We start from the raw sequence: 19,573 nt of genomic DNA, 5'->3' as shown, positions 1-19,573 counted from the left end.
CTGACTCAAATCTAAATTACATACCTCACTGACTGATTAAAAACTAAACATATAAAAATTGCATCACACAGCATATAATTTTGCCATTTTGACTTTAATGATGCACAAAAATATGGGATTAAGTGATTGTGTTTTGGCAAAAATATTTGTGTGTATGTACTTTATTCTTATACAAATAATGAATTCAAACAAGAATGAATACTAACATTCATACTGTGGTTTTTATATCTTCTAATCGACAGAAAATATCAAATATTAACACAGCAGTTTAATTAAAGTTCTGTAAATCTCTGTAATATAAGACTTTTCTTTATCTTGTCTATAATTATTTACATGTAATTTTATATAAATCAACAAAAAGAAATTATACACTGTTCGCAGATTTAAAAGCATTTGGACAACAAGGCGTTCGTTCTGAACGTGTTCGTTCACTTTCAGCCAAAAAACCATCAAGATACAAAATCAGCTGCTGCCTTAAAATAACCAACAGTTTGATCATTTCTGATTACACTGCAATAACATATACCAAAATACTATGTCAGTATAATGTAGATTCTTACTTATACAAAAACGGTACTTTAGCAAGAACAATATAATATTGACATGTCATTATGTATATCTGAAAGTACAAACAATCTTGAAAAGGTCCTAAAGTGACCTGAAATTACACTTCATTCATTTTAGGTCACATTAGGACAAGCAGTGGTTGAACAATTTCTACCTGAACTCTGCACTTTGGAGACAGACCAAACAAACACTTGAGCAAGTGAAACATTAATAACATATCAACAAACCGTTTGGATGAGAAAATGTACGATTCTACATTTTTCTGTAGTGCATATTTAAACATTCTATAAACTCAGTCAATCAATGATCATTTCAGCAGCTGGAGACTGTGAGCTTTGTAAACACTATCACAGTCTTAAAGGACCATGAAATGCATTAAATGATTTGATACAGCTAGTGCTATATTTTCCAGTTAACTCAGCATTAACCCAGTGACGAGTTACCGATTGTGAGCCTCTCTAACGTAGGTTAACATGTGTAGTTGTGCTGAGTTACGACAGAGCCTTGGGTAGGCTAGTTGACAATCTACTGTATGTGAGGACAGGTATAACTCCTTTGGCGACGGTATTAGAATTAAAATTTGAACTTTTTTCACTAGCAGTGAAATAATGTGGAAAACTTTTAACCGAGGATAAAACAGTCAGAGATAAATGTTTAAATTAATCTCCGCAAGAATACACTGCAACATTCAGTAAATGTTGGTCCAAATGTTGGTGTGGAGTAATCCTTTAAATGTCTCTGTTAATTTAATACACATTTTTTAATACGCCAGTTTTTAAAGAAAATATCCATACAGTCTTTGGCCTTAATCAGACTACAGGGAGTAATGAGAATTTGGGTCTCTGCCTCAGTCTGTTAATGAAAGGTTTTTCAACAACATTTTAAACAAAAGATGGATGGTAGTAAAGCTGGAGGAAAAGCAAAGAGTTCTGTTTGTAAAAGGTTTTTCTAGCTGACTTCAACGGAAGATATGGATGAGTAAACCGGACACTTTGTTTCTTCAGTTGGCCTTTAGGTTAAGAGATGTAGTTGTGTATTTAGATTTTGCAATGCAGATCTGTTTATACACAGTCAAATAAAAAAATAAAAAAAAAAAGATTATAAAAGTTTAGTATCACGGAAGCTTCTATCACAAGCTAAGCATTAACCGTACCTACAGCTGAGGAATCAGAAATGAATTATGCTGTTGATGTTTGCAAAATGGACAAAATCCTCAGTGGCACACACACACACACACACACACACACACACACACACACACACACACACACACACACACACACACACACACAAATATGAGCTGCCTGATGCACCATGGTGCAACACTGGCATTAAAGCCCCATGGTGCAACACTGGCATTAAAGCCCCAGTATTCTTTGGGTTTCACACATTCTGTGTGAACTGATGATCTTCAGCATTGTGTCTTCAGCTCTTCCTTTGCTGTTGTGGAAAGCTTTCAAGGTCAGACCGCTGTTAAAACAATGGCAAACGAAGCAGAGATAATGCGTATGAAACAATAGCAGAGATAAAGATTTGGGGTCATAAAGATTGCCTTAAGCAGTCTTTTCAACAACGTGGATAAAGTAACAAGGAGCTTCTCCTTGTCCTGGAGTATAGTGCTTGAAATCACCAAAAACTTTCTGCTTGCACTTTCCAAAGAACGCTGCCTTCAGTAGCTCCTTGAAGCTCTCCAGCCGGTGCGGGTAATACGACAGGCGGAATTTACTGTGAGACAGACAGGAAATTAGGTTCTCCTTATTCAAGTCATGTGCTACTAAAAAACAGAAGTAAATCATTATTCAGCACGCAAAAGTAAGATTAACCGTAATTCCTAATACAACCATTGTTACAGTAACATGACAGTAAATTGCAGATATGGTAAAGATAAATATTCTGATTTAAAGTACACAGGGGGAAGATATTATTCCAAAGTGCAACTGTATAAATCAAGAACACTCTTTGAAAGCAGAAGCTTTCAAAAAAGCAGAATAGCCTGGAGCTGTTGTGTTGTACATCCAACCATTTCAAAGGACAAACTGAAGAAGATGTAAAGGGGCTAGACTGAAATTTTGTTTACATTTTTCTTATTATAAAAACCCTTTTGGACCCATATGGTTTGACACTGGACCGCATTTTTCTTAGTTGCTCGAATCTCATAAAACAGTACACTTGCTCGTTGTGCTGATTATCTAGAACACAAGGGTTGCATCACTGAACATAAATCTGAACTCTGAGATGGTTGCAAGGAATACAAAGGAATTAGGCAACCTTTTCTGAAGGTGTATGTATCTTTTACTAATCTGTAAATGATACTGTCTGCTATCATGTTCCAGAGGCACACCCGGATACAGATTTTTTGCAATAATAATAATAATAATAATAATAATAATAATAACAATAATTATTATTATTGTTATTATTATTATTATATGGTACACTTTGAATCAGATCCTTCGCTTTACTGTAGTACCTTGTCTCAGGTGCTTTCTGTGATCCATCAGGCTGTGGGATCTCCAGTGTGTAGTCCAGTGTCACCATGGTGGGCTTGTTGTTCACCCAGAGTACAGAGGTGTCGATGTCTTGTTTCAAATCACTCTAGAGAACAAGCACAGAGCAGCGGGGAAAGAAAGAAAGACTTTTCAGAACCAGTTTTGAACAGTGAAGGCTCTTTGGATGAGAGAATAATCTCTGATAAATCCACTGAATCCAGCAGTTATACTAACTCATGCTAGACAGGTCTGTAACCAGAGGCATTATGGGCCACTTTTTGAAAGTGTTAATGTCCGCTTTATGAAACCCACCGCTGCTTTGTGACAGTCAGTGGTGATGGTGTAACCACGTTTTCCAAAAGAGGAAAGGCTTAAGGATTTTATGCTTTTTGGCTTCTCAATAATTCGACATGCTGTGTTTTTCTGAATTAATAAAACAAGGCTTGTGAGGGGATCTTGTGAGGGGATCCAGAGCATCTTACATTTTACCTCATTTATACAAGTGAGCAATTGAGGGTTAAGGGCCTTGCTCAGGGGCCCAGCAGTGGCAGCTTCGTGGACCTGGGATTTGAACTCACAGCCTAAGGTTTAACACCTTAGCCGCTAGGCTACCTCATCCCCCCAGTAGGCTACCTCATCCCCCCAGTAGGCTACCTCATCCCCCCAGTAGGCTACCATATCCTGCCCAGTAAGCTACCACATCTCCTCAGTAAGCTACCACATGCCCCCCAGTAGGTTACCAAATCCCCCTCCCCATTAGGCTTCGACATAGGCCTATCTTGAGTAATTCACTAGAGCCTCCTTTCTTGGACTTGTTTTCTGAAAGATGTTTATTTCCATATTCTTTGACCCAAGGCCACAGAGTGTTGTCAGATTTTGTTCCAGATTTTGTCTATGCTACTCACATATGTCGATTTGAGCGGTCTAACAAAGGATGGCAGGAGAAATAGTTTGTGTCCTACATCCCCACAGATCCAACCATAGATAACCCAGAATTTGAACGTGTACGCGTTTATGCAAACGTTCATTTTTGAACACTGGGATACCTGGTAATAAATGTTCTTGCCCCGAGGAGCTTTGCCTGTTTCGAGGATGTAGTCGTAGTTCCTGTGATCGATGATCAGGATTCCTCCAGGTTTCACCATGCTGGCTATGTTCTGCAGCGCCAGCTTCTGATCGCTCTGATCCCCTGGGAGATATTCAAAAATCATTCAATAAATCTATAACCATTAATGAGCTCAAGTTAACATTAATACACACACTTTACCTTTAAAATCTGGTAAATGAGCAAACGAGTTCCCCAGGCAGATAACCGCATCGAATCCGTCTCCAGGCTTCTGAATTTCTTCGGGTAGCATAAGCCAGTTAGCCTCTTCAATCTCTGAGAAAAACATGAACCATAGAGGAATAATCAGTCCAAAATAAACACATTAGCATCATTTACAAAACTGCATGTTGCTCCATGCTACATTAGGATTATTTTCTTACCCCAGTTATCAAACGCTGGCTCTTTCCTCCTCACCCATCTCTCCTTGAGTGCATGCTTCAGCATCTTATCGCTGGCATCTACACTGACCACCTTGAACCCTTCCTCCAGAAGCATGATTGAGTCCACACTGTAAAAAGAAGACGGATATGCAATGGTACTGTCAACATGGCAGAGTCCCAACAGGTTTCTGAAGTTCAGTACGAGTTCAAATCTACCATGTACATTGCGCCAGTGTACATGAAGATGGACCAAGTTAGTGTCACAAACCCAGAGTTGATTAGATTATTTTTTCTCTAGCAGCACAGTTTTTTCTTCTTAAACAACAATTATATTCTTGGTCAACAATTACAATAAATTATTTTAGGTTTGTATTATTATTATTATTATTATTATTATTATTATTATTATTATTATTATTATTATTATTATTGGGGGGCACGGTGGCTTAGTAGTTAGCACGTTTGCCTCACACCTCCAGGGTTGGGGGTTCGATTCCCGCCTCCGCCTTGTGTGTGTGGAGTTTGCATGTTCTCCCCGTGCCTCGGGGGTTTCCTCCGGGTACTCCGGTTTCCTCCCCCGGTCCAAAGACATGCATGGTAGGTTGATTGGCATCTCTGGAAAATTGTCCGTAGTGTGTGATTGCGTGAGTGAATGAGAGTACTGTGTGCCCTGCGATGGGTTGGCACTCCGTCCAGGGTGTATCCTGCCTTGATGCCCGATGACGCCTGAGATAGGCACAGGCTCCCCGTGACCCGAGGTAGTTCGGATAAGCGGTAGAAAAATGAAATTATTATTATTATTATTATTATTATTATTATTATTACTACTCTAGTCCAGTAATGACATTTAATATCCACAAAAAACTTTAGCACCGGTTTTCAATTATTACTATAGAAACAATAATGTATTAGAGTGAACAAATTAATATCCATCTGTGATTTGTATCTAGAAATCCTGACAAAGTTGCATTTAGAGAAAATTATAGAAAATCATACAGAATAATGGGCCTAAAAACACTGAAAAATATTGTATGGAATGTGGATACATGATGTTTTTCTCTCAAGGAACTTTGTGCATCTGTGGACTGGGAATGTAGGAATTCCACAACAGTGATAACCGAATCGTCCCACACATTTAAACACGAATAAAGCTGTTAAATTCAACAAACAAATTCAATGCTGTGCAAAACCAAGTGCCAACAGAAAAAACAGCCCCCATGTATTGCATCATACCTTTCAGTTACCTATCAGTAAAACCTTGAATATTGAACCAGTTGCGATATTTTAGTTAAATAATGATCGACTGACCCCAAGAATGGTTCAACAAGCAAAGTCTCAGACATACTGAACTTTTAATGTGCTGCGTAGGCATACAGAGCATGATTCCTGCTTAAACATGTCGTAAGCTCAAGTTTTATCCACAGTGTTTATTAAACTTGTAGTTGAACGTTGACAGGGAACTTTCAAATTTCATTTGAGAAGCAAAGAATTCTCTATTTATAAGACACAAGGAGAGTGAAGATATACTGAAGTGTCAAACAAGTTTGTCGCATGTGGAATATTGCAGTATATCATTTGTACATGCCTAGCGATCAGCAGCGTCTTATGACCAGGGATTTCAGTGGGAAGAAGGTCGACGTAATTACGTAACAGAATAATGCTGAAATTCTATCACACTTGAATTATGCTATTGGTTTCTATATAGTGACTTTTCCCTGTGATGAAACCCCCAGAGCCGTCCTACAGTCATCTACTATACACTTTAGCAGCTCATCTGAGCAGATTTGGACATCCAAATTTGTTAAAATGTGTTCGAGGTAACATTATTAACCAGCTTTTACATGTTTCAGAATAAAATCTTGAAAATTTGGTCATCTGAAAAATGTAGATGTTTCTTTTTTTTTCCAGCCATGTATATTGAGTGAGCTGAATGTATATCAGATATTTTTTTTTGTCCATGCCATAATCCATTGCCATTTTTTTCTCCCAATATTTGTAATATGTCTTACAATAACATCGGTCTGTACATCATATACACACTCTCTGAAATATGGCAGTGAAATTTGCTTTAAAACAAGCTCATTGTGGCTGCAAAGAGTTTTTTTTTTTAACATCCCAATCTGGCAACCCGTAAGTCATTAACTGTCCTGTTGCATGGACCTGTAGAGCTGTGAATAAGAGCTTTATGAAGATTAATATTTGTTAAATGGTTGATATAACTGACTTATTCCCCATGGGTGAGCCACCAGTGTTTGGGACATATATTTGAATAAATATGAAAATAAATGTACAATGTGAAATGTGCACTTGTAGAAACCACAGGTGTCTAATCTTATCTGTAAAAGGGCAAGTGTAGGTGCAGGATTGTTTAAATCAGCTGTTCTTGGCTTTCAGGTGTTGCTTCTGCTTGGTTGGGGTGAAAACCTGCATCCACACCAGGCCTTTTTGGAAAAAATCTCACAAACAACTCTATGTAATAAACTCAACTCTAACTATTGTTAATGTTATTCTTCATAAAGAAACTGTACTGGTAGTGTGAATGAGAGATTCATAGGAGTACGAATATGAATAAGAAGTGGCTTGCGTGCCGAATAAAAACTGTGTGTGTTTAACGATGTGTGTGAGTGTGAGTTCAAGTGTATGTGTACATTGCCATACAAACAGCTGCTGTATGTGAGTAACTGTATGACTAAAGTTATTATTAGGTCAGGTTAGTGCGTCACTGTTTCACTGGAAGAGAGGGTAAAGTTCAAAGCCTGAGCTGTAGCAAGATCTATACAACGATTTCATCTTCGGACTGAAAAACATTCCTTCAGATTATTTTTGGAGAAGTGTCATGAGTGATACACTTCTCTTCCTTATACCTGCTGAAAAATGCTGACGGCGTAAGGCATGTAAATCGCGTTCCACACTTGTAGAGCTGTAGAGCAGACTAAGCAAAGTCTGTTTCTGCTGATATTATGCACAGTAGACATAGCTTCTCTGTAGATTCGCTGAGATAAACAAAGTGAAAGGAAAAGCACTCACTAAACCAGATTAAACACGTTTTCATATCAGCCTGCAGATCAAATCACTGCCATATTTCAGAGATTGTGTATATGATGTACAGACCGATGTTATTGTAAGACATATTACAAATATTGGGAGAAAAAAATGGCATTGGATTATGGCATGGACAAAAAAATATCTGATATACATTCAGCTCACTCAATATACATGGCTGGAAAAAAAAAAGAAACATCTACATTTTTCAGATGAATTTCAGATAGAATTTCAGCATTATTCTGTTACGTAATTACGTCGACCTTCTTCCCACTGAAATCCCTGGTCATGAGACGCTGCTGATCGCTAGGCATGTACAAATGATAAACTGCAATATTCCACATGCGTCATACTTGTTTGACACTTCAGTATATCTTCACTCTCCTTGTGTCTTATAAATAGAGAATTCTTTGCTTCTCAAATGAAATTTGAAAGTTCCCTGTCAACGTTCAACTACAAGTTTAATAAACACTGTGGATAAAACTTGAGCTTACGACAATGATAGGGAAATTTTTGTTTGCTTTTTAATTTGTTAATAAGTTAATACATACTTCTGTGCATAGGTTCAACTAAAAAGGAGTATTTGGCTTTGGTCGATGGAATACTGACAGGCAATATTGCAGAAAAACTAAATATTGTCACAAAAACACTCAAATCTAATATAGCAGGCCACATGGGCACCAGTAAGCATCCATTTTTCGTAACGCTTATCCTATGGAGGATGATGATAAACCCAGAGGCTATTCCAAGGTACTCAGGGCACAAAGCAGGAGACTCCATAGACACACACATTCACCACTATGGACAATTTAGAGATGCTAAATCAGCCTAAAATGCATACCAATATACTGTGGTAAGGAACCAGAGTACCAATAACAAACCCCCAACACACTGGGAGAACATCCAAACTCTGCAGGTGTGAGGAAAACGTGCTAACTACTAAGCAACTAATCTGCCTTGGCTGACAGTAGTTCTGTCTAAAAGGGATATCAAAGCTGTATATTAATGCACTCGTTTTAACACTCTATCTTTCTATAGTAACTACAAACACACAAATATGTATAGAAGAATGTATATAAATGTGCGCACATAATGACAAGATAAAGACTATGATGAAATTTCTTTCGTAAGTCGACTCCAGTGTCAGCGCTTTCTCAAAATCAGAAGTAAAGCTACTTTAAGTTAAGGAAATGTCTTTAGAGTGTCACAGTTTTTAAAATCACAAAGTTACTTTTTTCTTTTAGTCAAAGTAAAGAATAAACCAACTTGTAAACCTACAATAAACCAACAATAAATGTCAATTTTATTTAAGCTATAATCCAAAATCAAGGTTCGAACACATCTTTAGCGAGCTGTGTTAAAAGTTAGTGAGGCAAAATAACGTTAACGTTAATTAGCATTTTCCAGACGTCTATTCCAGTTCATCATTTTCCTATTTAAATAATTTAATAAATGCGTAACAATACATCACCTTTATCTATAATGTATAAGAACACCTGCACTCTTAGATCATGAAATTGCAGTATAAAGGTCTTCTGCAATCCCACAGCATATCTGAGCTCCTGGCCTTAACTGTGAGAGATGCCATAAAACATGCAAACATTGAATCTGTACCAAACCTTTTTCCAGTCAGCTAAAAGGTTCAGGTCCTGACAATGGAACAGGCACCGTGACTGGGAGGTAATAGGGTAAAGGTGTTGTTTATGTGGGAGGGTTCACTCTCTTTTCTATATGTTCTTTATTTTTGTGTCTTTAACTGTTGTTGTAACTTTTGTTGCCTTCTTGGCCAGGTCGACCTTGTAAAAGAAAATTAATCCAGATGATTTTAAGTTAATAAACGTATTTTATTTTTTTTGTTCTTTTCTAATTTATCAATCAGCACCGTTGAATCTTGGGTCAGAGAAGATCACTGATTGCTCACACGTTCACGCTAAAGCAACAGAAATATTGATGAGTATGCTGTAAGTGTAAGCTGCTTGACTGCATGGCTGAGGAGACTATTTCTGAACTACGCAGCCAACAGAGAGCTGCCAACTGTCACCTCAGTCTCAAAAGACTTTCCCAAGACTGTCCCAACAGCAGTTTTAGGACGTTCTGTACTAACTCTAACCACGGGAAGCTTCATACGAATGATCTTCGATCAATCCTGAATGAAAGACAGCATTAGTGCTGATGTTCATGTCTTTAAAATCTGCCATAGCAGTAACAGCTGGTGGTGATATTAGATTGGAAGCTAAAATTTAATAATAGCCAATAATCTATCAATATCTTGACAAAAAAAATGATTAGTGTTGCTTAATACATCAAGTCAGAAAAAATCTCTTTGAGGGCATAAAAGTTGCATTAAGTAGATGCATACCCACACACACCCTCCCAAAACCTATTCACACACACACACACACGCGCAGATAGAATAATACCTGACTGTCTTGATGTTGTTTTCTCTTACGGTTTTGTCATCTGTCCTTTTTTGTACTTTGCCTAGATAATATATTCATAGCCAATCAAAGTCCTAATTTATACAGCAAACGCAAAAATGTTACCGCAAAAATCTTCATACAGGTCCTCCATGTAGTTCCATTTGCATACGTAATACCTAGAATAACTTTTCCACACATCTTAACTAGCTGATAGTTACACACACTGCCAGTTCCAGGCAAAAGAATAACTAGCAAAGGATTAGCCAATCACTGCACAGGTTCAGTACAGATTGTGTTCACTGACAGATTATAACAGAGTGAAATAAAAGTGTCATTCTGAAACTTATCTGATATAATGACATGCTGTAACAATGCTGTAGTGAAAATAACTATGATAATATTTTATAATGAGTACAGTAGTTTATATACTGAATTATGAAATTAAATATGTTACTCCTTTATAATATATTTATTGTAAAATACAATCTAACTGCATTTAATCATGTATTATTTATATAACATTATTTATTATTTATATCAATTTATATTCCTTTAATTTTAAATAATACATAATTCCAAATTCGTACTCATCATGTGAGAAGTTCGAGATACCGGTCTTAGGTTACTAGAATCTGCCGTGTATGTTCAAAGGATTTCTTCAGGTTATTATGAAATAGATTCAGCCAAAACTCTGTCACCTCCGTCTACAGACATTAGAGATAAAATGCGGCACAGGTCAATAAACCGATGGATGAACCTTAAATGACTCCCTGTTGGGAGAGAAAGAATATAACGCTGCATATAACAAGTGAGGCAAACTCCGGTCATGTAGGTCTGGACTCCTGGACAGTTTGCATATTTTCCTATTTAGTGAGTTATATCAGTGGTTCTTAAACCTGGACCTGGACAATCCACACATTGTAATGTTTACCTTGTTTGAAGACACCCATGTGGGTACGTTCGATCAAGTACATTATAAGGCTGCCTGATCTTCACACCCGCATGTAGTCCTTCCTGTCTGTTGCCACAAATTTGGAAGCAGAACATTATATAGAATGTCTTTGTATGCTGTAGCTTTACAATTTGCCTTCATTGTAACCAAGCTCAAACATGATTCAGCATGACAATACCCCTGTGCACAAATGCCCCAGCTGCACAAATGCCCCCTTTCCACCATAAAGGACCGGGTGCTGGTTCAGCGCTAGTGCTGGTGCCTGTTGGAAGTTGGTTCCACTGGCGGCCCTTCTAAGAACCGGTTTGCCTTTCCATGGGCTAGAGAGCCATCACAGAGCCGAGTCTTACGTCACTGTATACAACGTTATACAGAAACGTTAGCGCAGCAGCAGAAAACATGAACACAACATAAACAATGGTGGATGTTGCTTTACTGTTAATGCTCATGGCTTTGCGAACCTACATTAGCATCCAAACGCGGCAAATCCTGCTTTAAAATGATTTAAAAATGGCGCTAACAACATTCTCTTTTGTCTTGTTGGTCACAGTAAAACTGCCCCCAGCCCCTGACGCAAAAGGTTCTTAAGTCTAGACCAGCAATGTTTTGGTGCTACTTAAGAACCACTTTTCCTGGTTCAGAGTCGGTGCTTTGGGTGTCGAAAATGAAAGAACTGATTTTAAATTAGGCTCTGGCTCTGAACCAGCACTCAAACTGCCTCGGTGGAAAAGGGGCAAAAATCACCAAAGCTGCAATGGAAGAACTTGAGCCTTGGCCTCAATCAAACTGAACACCTTTGTCATGAACTGAATAAAGACTGCACCACAGGCCTCCTCGCGTGCCATCAGTGACTGAACTTATTAATGCTCTTGTGGATGAACGAGCACATCCAGTTCATGATCCAAAATCTAATGGAAAGCCTTCCTGCAGAATGGAGATTGTTATGAAAGCAAAGAGGGTGGAACTTCATCTGGAACAGCAGACATATGTCATTAGGCAAACATTTGGCAGTATAGGGTATGTCAGAAAAGTGAAAGCAACGAGGTATGCAGATAAAAAATAGACCCGCGCAGGTCTTTCTGGTTCTTTAGTATAGAGCCTACACTTTTCAGTGGTTAAGTCTCTGTGCAACTGATCATAAGGTTGCAAATCTACTGTCAGGTCCAACAGCAAGTCTGTGAACCTGTCTGCTCCAGGACTGCTGGATCATGACTTTGACCCCAATGCTCTGATCCCAACTTTCTAAAAGTTTAGATATGCAAAGAAAATAATTTTACTGTATATGTTATTTCTTGTTTCCTTCTTCACTATTGCTTTATAGATTTTCTTCTATACCTGGACAGTTGTTGTTAATGTAATGCAATAGTATTTTTAACCATGTTTAATCAACAACATGCAAAGCAAGCACAAGATATTAAAATCCCCTACACTGAACACAATAAATGATGAGGGTCAGGATCAGGGAAACGTAGTGGGGTGTGTGTGTGTGTGTGTGTGTGTGTGTGAGAGTGTATGTGTCTGAGTGTATGTGTGTGTATGTGTGTGTATGTGAGTGTGTGTGTGAGTGTATGTGTGTGCGTATGTATGTGTGTGAGAATGTGTGTGTGTATGTGTGTATATGTATGTGTATGTGTGTATGTGTATATGTATGTACGTATGTGTATGTGTATGTGTATGTGTGTATGTGTATATGTATGTATGTGTGTGTCTGTGTGTGTGTGTGAGAGAGTGTATATGTGTGAGAATGTATGCGTGTGTGTATGTGTGTATATGTATGTGTATGTGTGTATGTGTATGTGTATATGTGTATGTATGTGTATGTGTGTATGTGTATATGTATGTATGTGTGTGTCTGTGTGTGTGTGTGAGAGAGTGTATATGTGTGAGAATGTGTGTATATGTATGTGTATGTGTATGTGTGTATGTGTGTATGTGTATATGTATGTATGTATGTGTATGTGTGTATGTGTATATGTATGTATGTATGTATGTGTATGTGTGTATGTGTATATGTATGTATGTATGTATGTGTATGTGTGTATATGTATGTGTATGTGTGTATGTGTATATGTATGTATGTATGTGTATGTGTGTGTGTATGTGTATGTGTGTATGTGTATATGTATGTATGTATGTATGTGTATGTGTGTATGTGTATATGTATGTATGTATGTATGTGTATGTGTGTATGTGTATATGTATGTATGTATGTATGTGTATGTGTGTGTGTATGTGTATATGTATGTATGTATGTGTATGTGTGTATGTATGTGAATGAGGATTTACCCCGTGCCACAGGCTACATCCAGCACCATGTTACAGCCCTGTTGTTTGAGCAGAGACACCACCCAGCTGCGGTACTCCTCTGTGCGGCTCTTGGTGTCTCCGATGTACAGCTGCCACACTTTGGCCGCTTTACCGTCGGCGTACTGATCCGGCAGGCCGACAGCGGCCACACCGAGAGAGCGTGTGCGGTAAATACTGTCCACCATCGTGTCTTTTATACCACGTGATATACTATAATGAGGAACGAGATTTAATCAGACAACGTGCCGGTTATCTTTCTCTCACAACGTGGCGCGTGTACTGACCATGCACAACCAGGCTGTTATTATTTATATACGGAAGCAAACTAACGGAAGAACTTTAAACCAATCAGATACTAGTGTTCCTTCACGCCTACATTTTTATTGGTCAAAGCTGCAGTGACGTTGTCAAGGGAACGAAGCTCCGCCTTATTTGCTGTTTCATCACATTTTTAGACAGCTGTAGACCAGGACAAATATATGTACAAATATAACTATCCCCTTAACTTATTTATTTATTACTGCATTGATCAACATCCTATCTCACTGTACAATAAAGCAAATACACTTTTTATATTTATCTTATTTTTTTCTTTATTTTTATAATAGATTGTAAATTATTATTATTATTATTATTATTATTATTATTATTATTATTATTATTATTATTATTATCATCAACATCATGGTACATTATTATTATTATTATTATTATTATTATTATTATTATTATTATCATCAACATCATGGTACATTATTATTATTATTATTATTATTATTATTATTAGTATTATTAGTATTATTTTGGTTAGTATGTTTTTGTAACAGATTAAAAAATATTATTACTTTAATTATTATTGTGAATTTATATAGTTTGTATACTTTGAATAATATTTTGTATAGATGGCTATCATTTTTGTTGTCTTTTTCTGTCTCTCTATAATACTTTTTTATCATTTCAAGTCATCTTGCCTTGATATCATCTTTTATCTAATCTAATCTAATATAATCTAATCTAATATAATATAATATAATATAATATAATATAATATAATATAATATAATATAATATAATATAATCATTCCATTATAATACTTTTGAACCAGATATAATTATTTAATATGTTTAATAGTTAGCAGGCTATTAAACGTAATAGGTCATGGATGTATTGGGTCTGTATTATAGAATAATTACAACTGTTATTAATGGCCTAGCAATGTTAAGCCACCTGTCTTGTTATATGGTTTCATTTTTTATATTGATATCAGGTTCCAGGTTAAAGTTTTAATGTGAATTAAGCAAGCACAACAATGGACATAAAAAATAAAATAATGGTTTGAGGAATAAAAATAATTAATATAAATAGAAAATTAATTTCTGAATTCTTATTTTATTCCTGTAAAGCTGCTTTGTGACAATGTCACATATAAAGTCTGGGGCTGATTTTCTCTAGCCAGGACTGTAGGTTTATGTAGCCTCAAGTCCGGTATTTCCATGTGTTCCATTTAAAGCATCGGGTATAATGTTTGAATAGTCACTGTAATTCACTGCACTTGTCTGATTCAGATGTCTTATAGCAGGAGGTACAAGTTACTTTTTGTAGTGTTTCTTGTTACATGATGGTTGAGTTTACAATGAACTGATTTAAAACAAATTCTTTTAAAAGGGTTGAACCAAAAATAATTTTTAATATATAGTAAATGTAAGTGCAGTGACTTTATGGGAAGGGTCAAGTGCAAAGAGTCATGTGCAGGGGATTGAATGAAATATCAAAAAACCCAAAACAGTCATAAATCAGACAGGAAATAAAGGCACCGATTATAAAGATAAACATCAATCACAAGGGCAAAATCCAACAAAGAAATAACAAACAAAGCAAGGGTCAGATGCAGGAAATCAATGGCAGGAAACAACAACTCAGAATTGGGAAGATCTGGCAAGATCTCCCTTTGAGCTAGTGTATGAATTGTGGTGAGCAAAGTACAAAAATCATGTAATTAGTGAAATTAGATCTACTTTCACAAATATCCTCCTCTTTCTTGCTCAGAAAAGGAATTCTGAGTAACATTTGTTTTATGAGTTTTACAGACTTGTGAAGAAAATATTTTTATCCAATGGTACGCATTACCAATACTTAAAAATAGTACTTACTTTAAGTACTGTAATAAGCTGTACTTAATAAACAATATATTTAATCACTGTCCACCATGAATATATCCTTACATACATCAGTCCATGACATTTACATTTATAGCATTTGGCAGATTTCCTTATCCAGAGCAAGTGCTTTGATGTCTCTGGCAATAAATATGTCCTGAAACTTGTTCACTATGTCATACACTACGAATATCCTTAAAACTCTGTTTGAGAGGTAGTATATAGTAAGAAATACATACAGATAACACAATAATATTTAATAAGTTATGCTAATTTAACTAGTCCACATGAAGAAGAAGGTCTTTAGATGTTAGACAAGTATCTCAGCTGTTTGGACGTCTGGGGGAAGTTCATTCCACCATCTGGGTGCCAAAACAGAGAAGATAGTGAGACCATTGAAGTAGTGCTGGAAGAGATATCCAGAAAGCTGTTGTCAAAGAGTATTCTGACGACATAAACTGGACTACCCTCGATCTCCAGTGCTGGAGGTGGCTCAGCTACTGTCACCTGGTTTGGGCAAAAGGTGAAATGGTTTTGGATCAATTCTGGATGTGGGAGGTGATTCTAGTTGATACGATACACGATTAACTTCCAGTATTGACACCAGATTACTAGCTGTTCAGCAAATTATTTGCTCTTTCTTTCTTTAAAAAAAAAAACGCTAACATTGTTAGTATAGGTATGGCACTGACACTTAGTGGAATATTTACACTCACCGTATTGGTAGTAATCCAATGGGCATGTGGTTAAGGTGTTGGGCTACCTATCGGAAGGTTGTGAGTTTGATCCCAGGTCCACCAAGCTGCCACTGTTGGGGCCCTGAGCAAGGCCCTTAACCCTTAATTGCTCAGTTGTATAAAAATTAGATTATGTAAGTCGCTCTGGATAAAGGCGTCTGCCAAAAGGAAATGTAATGTAAATGTAATCCTAAACAGAGTTTAGCCAGAACGTCTAGTCAGAGAAAACCTGGATAAACATCAGACGGCAAAATCCATTAGAGAAATAACAAATGAATCAAGGTTATACAAAGGAACCAATACCAATAAATACACTGGCAGAACTGATTACATTCAATTCTTAGTAAAGTTCTAAAGAACTAGTTCATGAATTATACTGTAAATGTAAAGTATGTTACAAAGCAGGAAAGTGAAGCCCCCTGGTGGCGTAGTGATGTCAGTGCATGACTTGGTGTTGGAATAGGTTTTTATAATTCAGAAATAAATGCTCTGACAAAATAGCATTATTCTACAGTAAAGTGAAATTAATATACATGTATATATAGAGTGGAGACACCAACTCATGGCTCAAGTCTAAATGTATATTCATTCTTTGCTGAACTTGGTTCAGTTCCATAATTTTTACAACCAGCTAATTCAGAGAAATTTCACTAAAATAGTTCAATCTTCTTCAACTGTTGCAGTCAATGTCAAATTTAAAATGAATTAACAGTAAAATCACCAGGTTTCTCTACACCAGAGATTAACGGTGTACTGAAGCGCTGATGATTTGTAAGGGTTTTCTCTCTGTGGATGTGGATATAGTGTATGACTGGTGTTTCTTTACCTCAACAAAATCTCACTCACTCATAGTTACAGGACATACCACCAGGTAGCATCTTGCTTTCCAAACACTTTTCCCAACCAGGGAATAAGCAACATCTAATAAACATTTAACGAATATTCAGATTTGTGTGAAATTTGCATGTTTTTGTCTTTTATCAGTGAAAACAAAATACCATTTTCTAATACATGGTTTGTGTCATTTATTGACTTTCTACTCGGAGCCAAACATCAGCAAGTTACAGAGAGTCTGATTTTAGAAATTGTAGATCTAATTCGTGGCTGTATATTCTGTTACACATCAAGAGAGGACATTAATGTTTGATCGTGTGTATTGGTTTATGTAAGCATCTCCATTCATTAAGGGATAAATACACCAATAAATAAATAGATAGATAAAGAAATAGATAAATACATATACATTTTAAATATAAATCATATATTAAATCTTAAAATTAATCTTGCAAATGAGAAGAACACAGTCAAGTACACACAAATAATGACTAGGGCTAAAATAAGAAAAATAAATAAATAAATGAAACATGGACAAAAACATGAACTGAACTTAAATTATTTAATAATGTATCTTTCATCCCAAAATTCATAGCAAATTTTCAAATAATTCCACAATTATCACAGAGAAATGTTATTACACCAATGTAGCTTTGCTACAGCAGCACACCATGTATATCAAATTTTATCGAATATCTTTTAAATTTAATAAATACCTCTACAATTATCTATTATTATACTCTGCATGGCAAGTTTCCAGCTTTAAGCATGTTTTTACATTTAGCAGATTTTCTTTTGTTTACTACCAACTAATATCTCTTGTATACATCATCTCACGGCATGTTTTTTTTAAACATTACTTTTTGTTGAGGAAACACATTATGAAAATGATTGACGGTTTGTTGGTGCTTAAGTGTGCACATGTTTACACTATAAATCTGGTAGTAAAAAAATTCAGCTCTTGGAACAATAATGTAAAATGTTCTGTCATTCTAAGGAGGTCAAGGTATTCGCATATTAATATATTGAATGAATAGTAAATGTTGAATCCTGGCACCTAGTAGAGAAAATAAAAAAAAATACACAAACCTGGATTATGAAGTGTAAAATATATTTTCTGTTTCTGTACATCAGAGATCTATAATGCATGACTCATATTGCGTTTTCTTTAAGCAGGAAGTCTCAGTGTTGACCTGAATGTTCTGAAGGTTTTGCCATCAAGTGATAAATGACTTGGAGCCACTTAGATAATAATAGTTATTATTGCAAAAAAAAATAATGTTTATTGCATCATCTGCAAGAGAGTAAATATCCTGAGGAAATCAAAAGAAGTTTAGGGCTAAAAAAGCTCTTTATTAAAACACTATGCAAAACTAAGCTATAACCTATAATAAGTAATTATATGACAGATGTATTTTTTAAATATAAATGAAGAGTATCTTTAAGGCAAAATAAGTGTTGTAGAAGTTTTCAGAGTTTCTTGGGTTGTCCACAAGTGGGAGGCATATCATCACAATCTCCACCTTTTTCACAGTCCTTATTAGAAGTGGACAAGTGGCACTGCTTTATTATGTTCAGCTGATCCCAAAATTTACAATCAAATTTACATTACTGGACGTTGGCCTGTGACCATTTAACCCTCCCAATGACCATGGAGGCTATAGGATTGATTTCATTCACATGACTCATTAGTTATGCTTGTTGATTCATTCTCTCTCTCTCTTTCTCTCTCTCTCTCTCTCTCTCTCTCTCTCTCTCTCTCTCTCTCTCTCACACACACACACACACACACACACACACACACACACACACACACACACACACACACTACTACACACACAGTAGTAACAAACCACTGCAGTTTATAAACAATTTACAACAATATGTGAAATACTTATGTTCAGTAGTGAAGTGTGTATTGTTTAGTGTTTACTACATTACTCTATTGTGTTACTAATGTTTGGCTGCACCAGAGAGAAAAACAGAAACAGCATTGTGCTGAAAGGTATAAAGACAACGAAGTTAAGCTGAATTGAATTGCATGCATTGAATTCTGGAGACACAGATTAATGGTAATTTTAATAGTAACCTCTTCAGTGTTCTATCTATAAGCATCCAATGGTCATAGCTAATTAATGCAGGCAATACAGCTGGACTTTAATCTCTATATAGAGAATCACTGTGTTGCTTTTATTCAGATAAATATTTAACTAATTTAGAATAATTTATTATGATGGAAGTTCTCACAGCATGTCTGAGGAACAGCACTTGTGTCTTAACCTTGGTAGATTCAGATCAACTCTGTGTCCTTCCGCTTCATACAATAGTTATATGCCATGAGAGCTCCAGCTCCTGCCATTGTTCTGCCTGTAGTCGTAAACAGCATCATGGCCCACTGCCATGTCTTCTCAAGGTCTATGAGCTTCTGACCAGGGGTGTCCAACAGTTTCCGCTCGGAAAGGTCAGCCTCCCAAACTCAGGAAACAATTGGTGTCACAGAGGGGCTTTTGTGAGACACTGAGTTCTCCTGAGGTGTGAGGGATAGACAAAAGCTGTAGCAAGGAGGGTCCAGCTGTTTTC

The 19,573-nt window shown here is 36.4% G+C and overlaps 1 protein-coding gene across 1 annotated transcript; it reads right to left on the bottom strand.

The window, feature by feature from the left end:
* Positions 1 to 75: 75 nt before the first annotated feature.
* Positions 76 to 13,549, bottom strand: gnmt (glycine N-methyltransferase). Its single transcript, XM_060879263.1, has 6 exons — positions 13,245 to 13,549; positions 4,545 to 4,672; positions 4,324 to 4,437; positions 4,103 to 4,245; positions 3,038 to 3,162; positions 76 to 2,292 (listed from the first exon to the last, which is right to left on the bottom strand). The coding sequence occupies exons 1-6, from the start codon at positions 13,448 to 13,450 to the stop codon at positions 2,121 to 2,123; spliced, it is 888 nt and encodes a 295-aa protein (XP_060735246.1). The 5' UTR covers positions 13,451 to 13,549; the 3' UTR covers positions 76 to 2,120.
* Positions 13,550 to 19,573: the final 6,024 nt, after the last annotated feature.

The sequence above is a fragment of the Tachysurus vachellii genome, chromosome 10, assembly GCF_030014155.1.
Source record: "Tachysurus vachellii isolate PV-2020 chromosome 10, HZAU_Pvac_v1, whole genome shotgun sequence".
In the NCBI taxonomy this organism is placed as follows: Eukaryota; Metazoa; Chordata; class Actinopteri; order Siluriformes; family Bagridae; genus Tachysurus; species Tachysurus vachellii.
This window is presented reverse-complemented; position numbering and strand designations above follow the sequence as displayed.

Bases quoted from the DNA above. Each gene is read 5' to 3' on its own strand.
- gnmt (XM_060879263.1), bottom strand. From the start codon at position 13,450: ATGGTGGACAGTATTTACCGCACACGCTCTCTCGGTGTGGCCGCTGTC. The intron at 4,673-13,244 runs GTAAATCCTCAT...TTCTTTTTACAG, and splicing joins GATGTAGCCTGTGGCACGGG to TGTGGACTCAATCATGCTTC. The intron at 4,438-4,544 runs GTAAGAAAATAA...TGTTTTTCTCAG, and splicing joins GCCAGCGTTTGATAACTGGG to AGATTGAAGAGGCTAACTGG.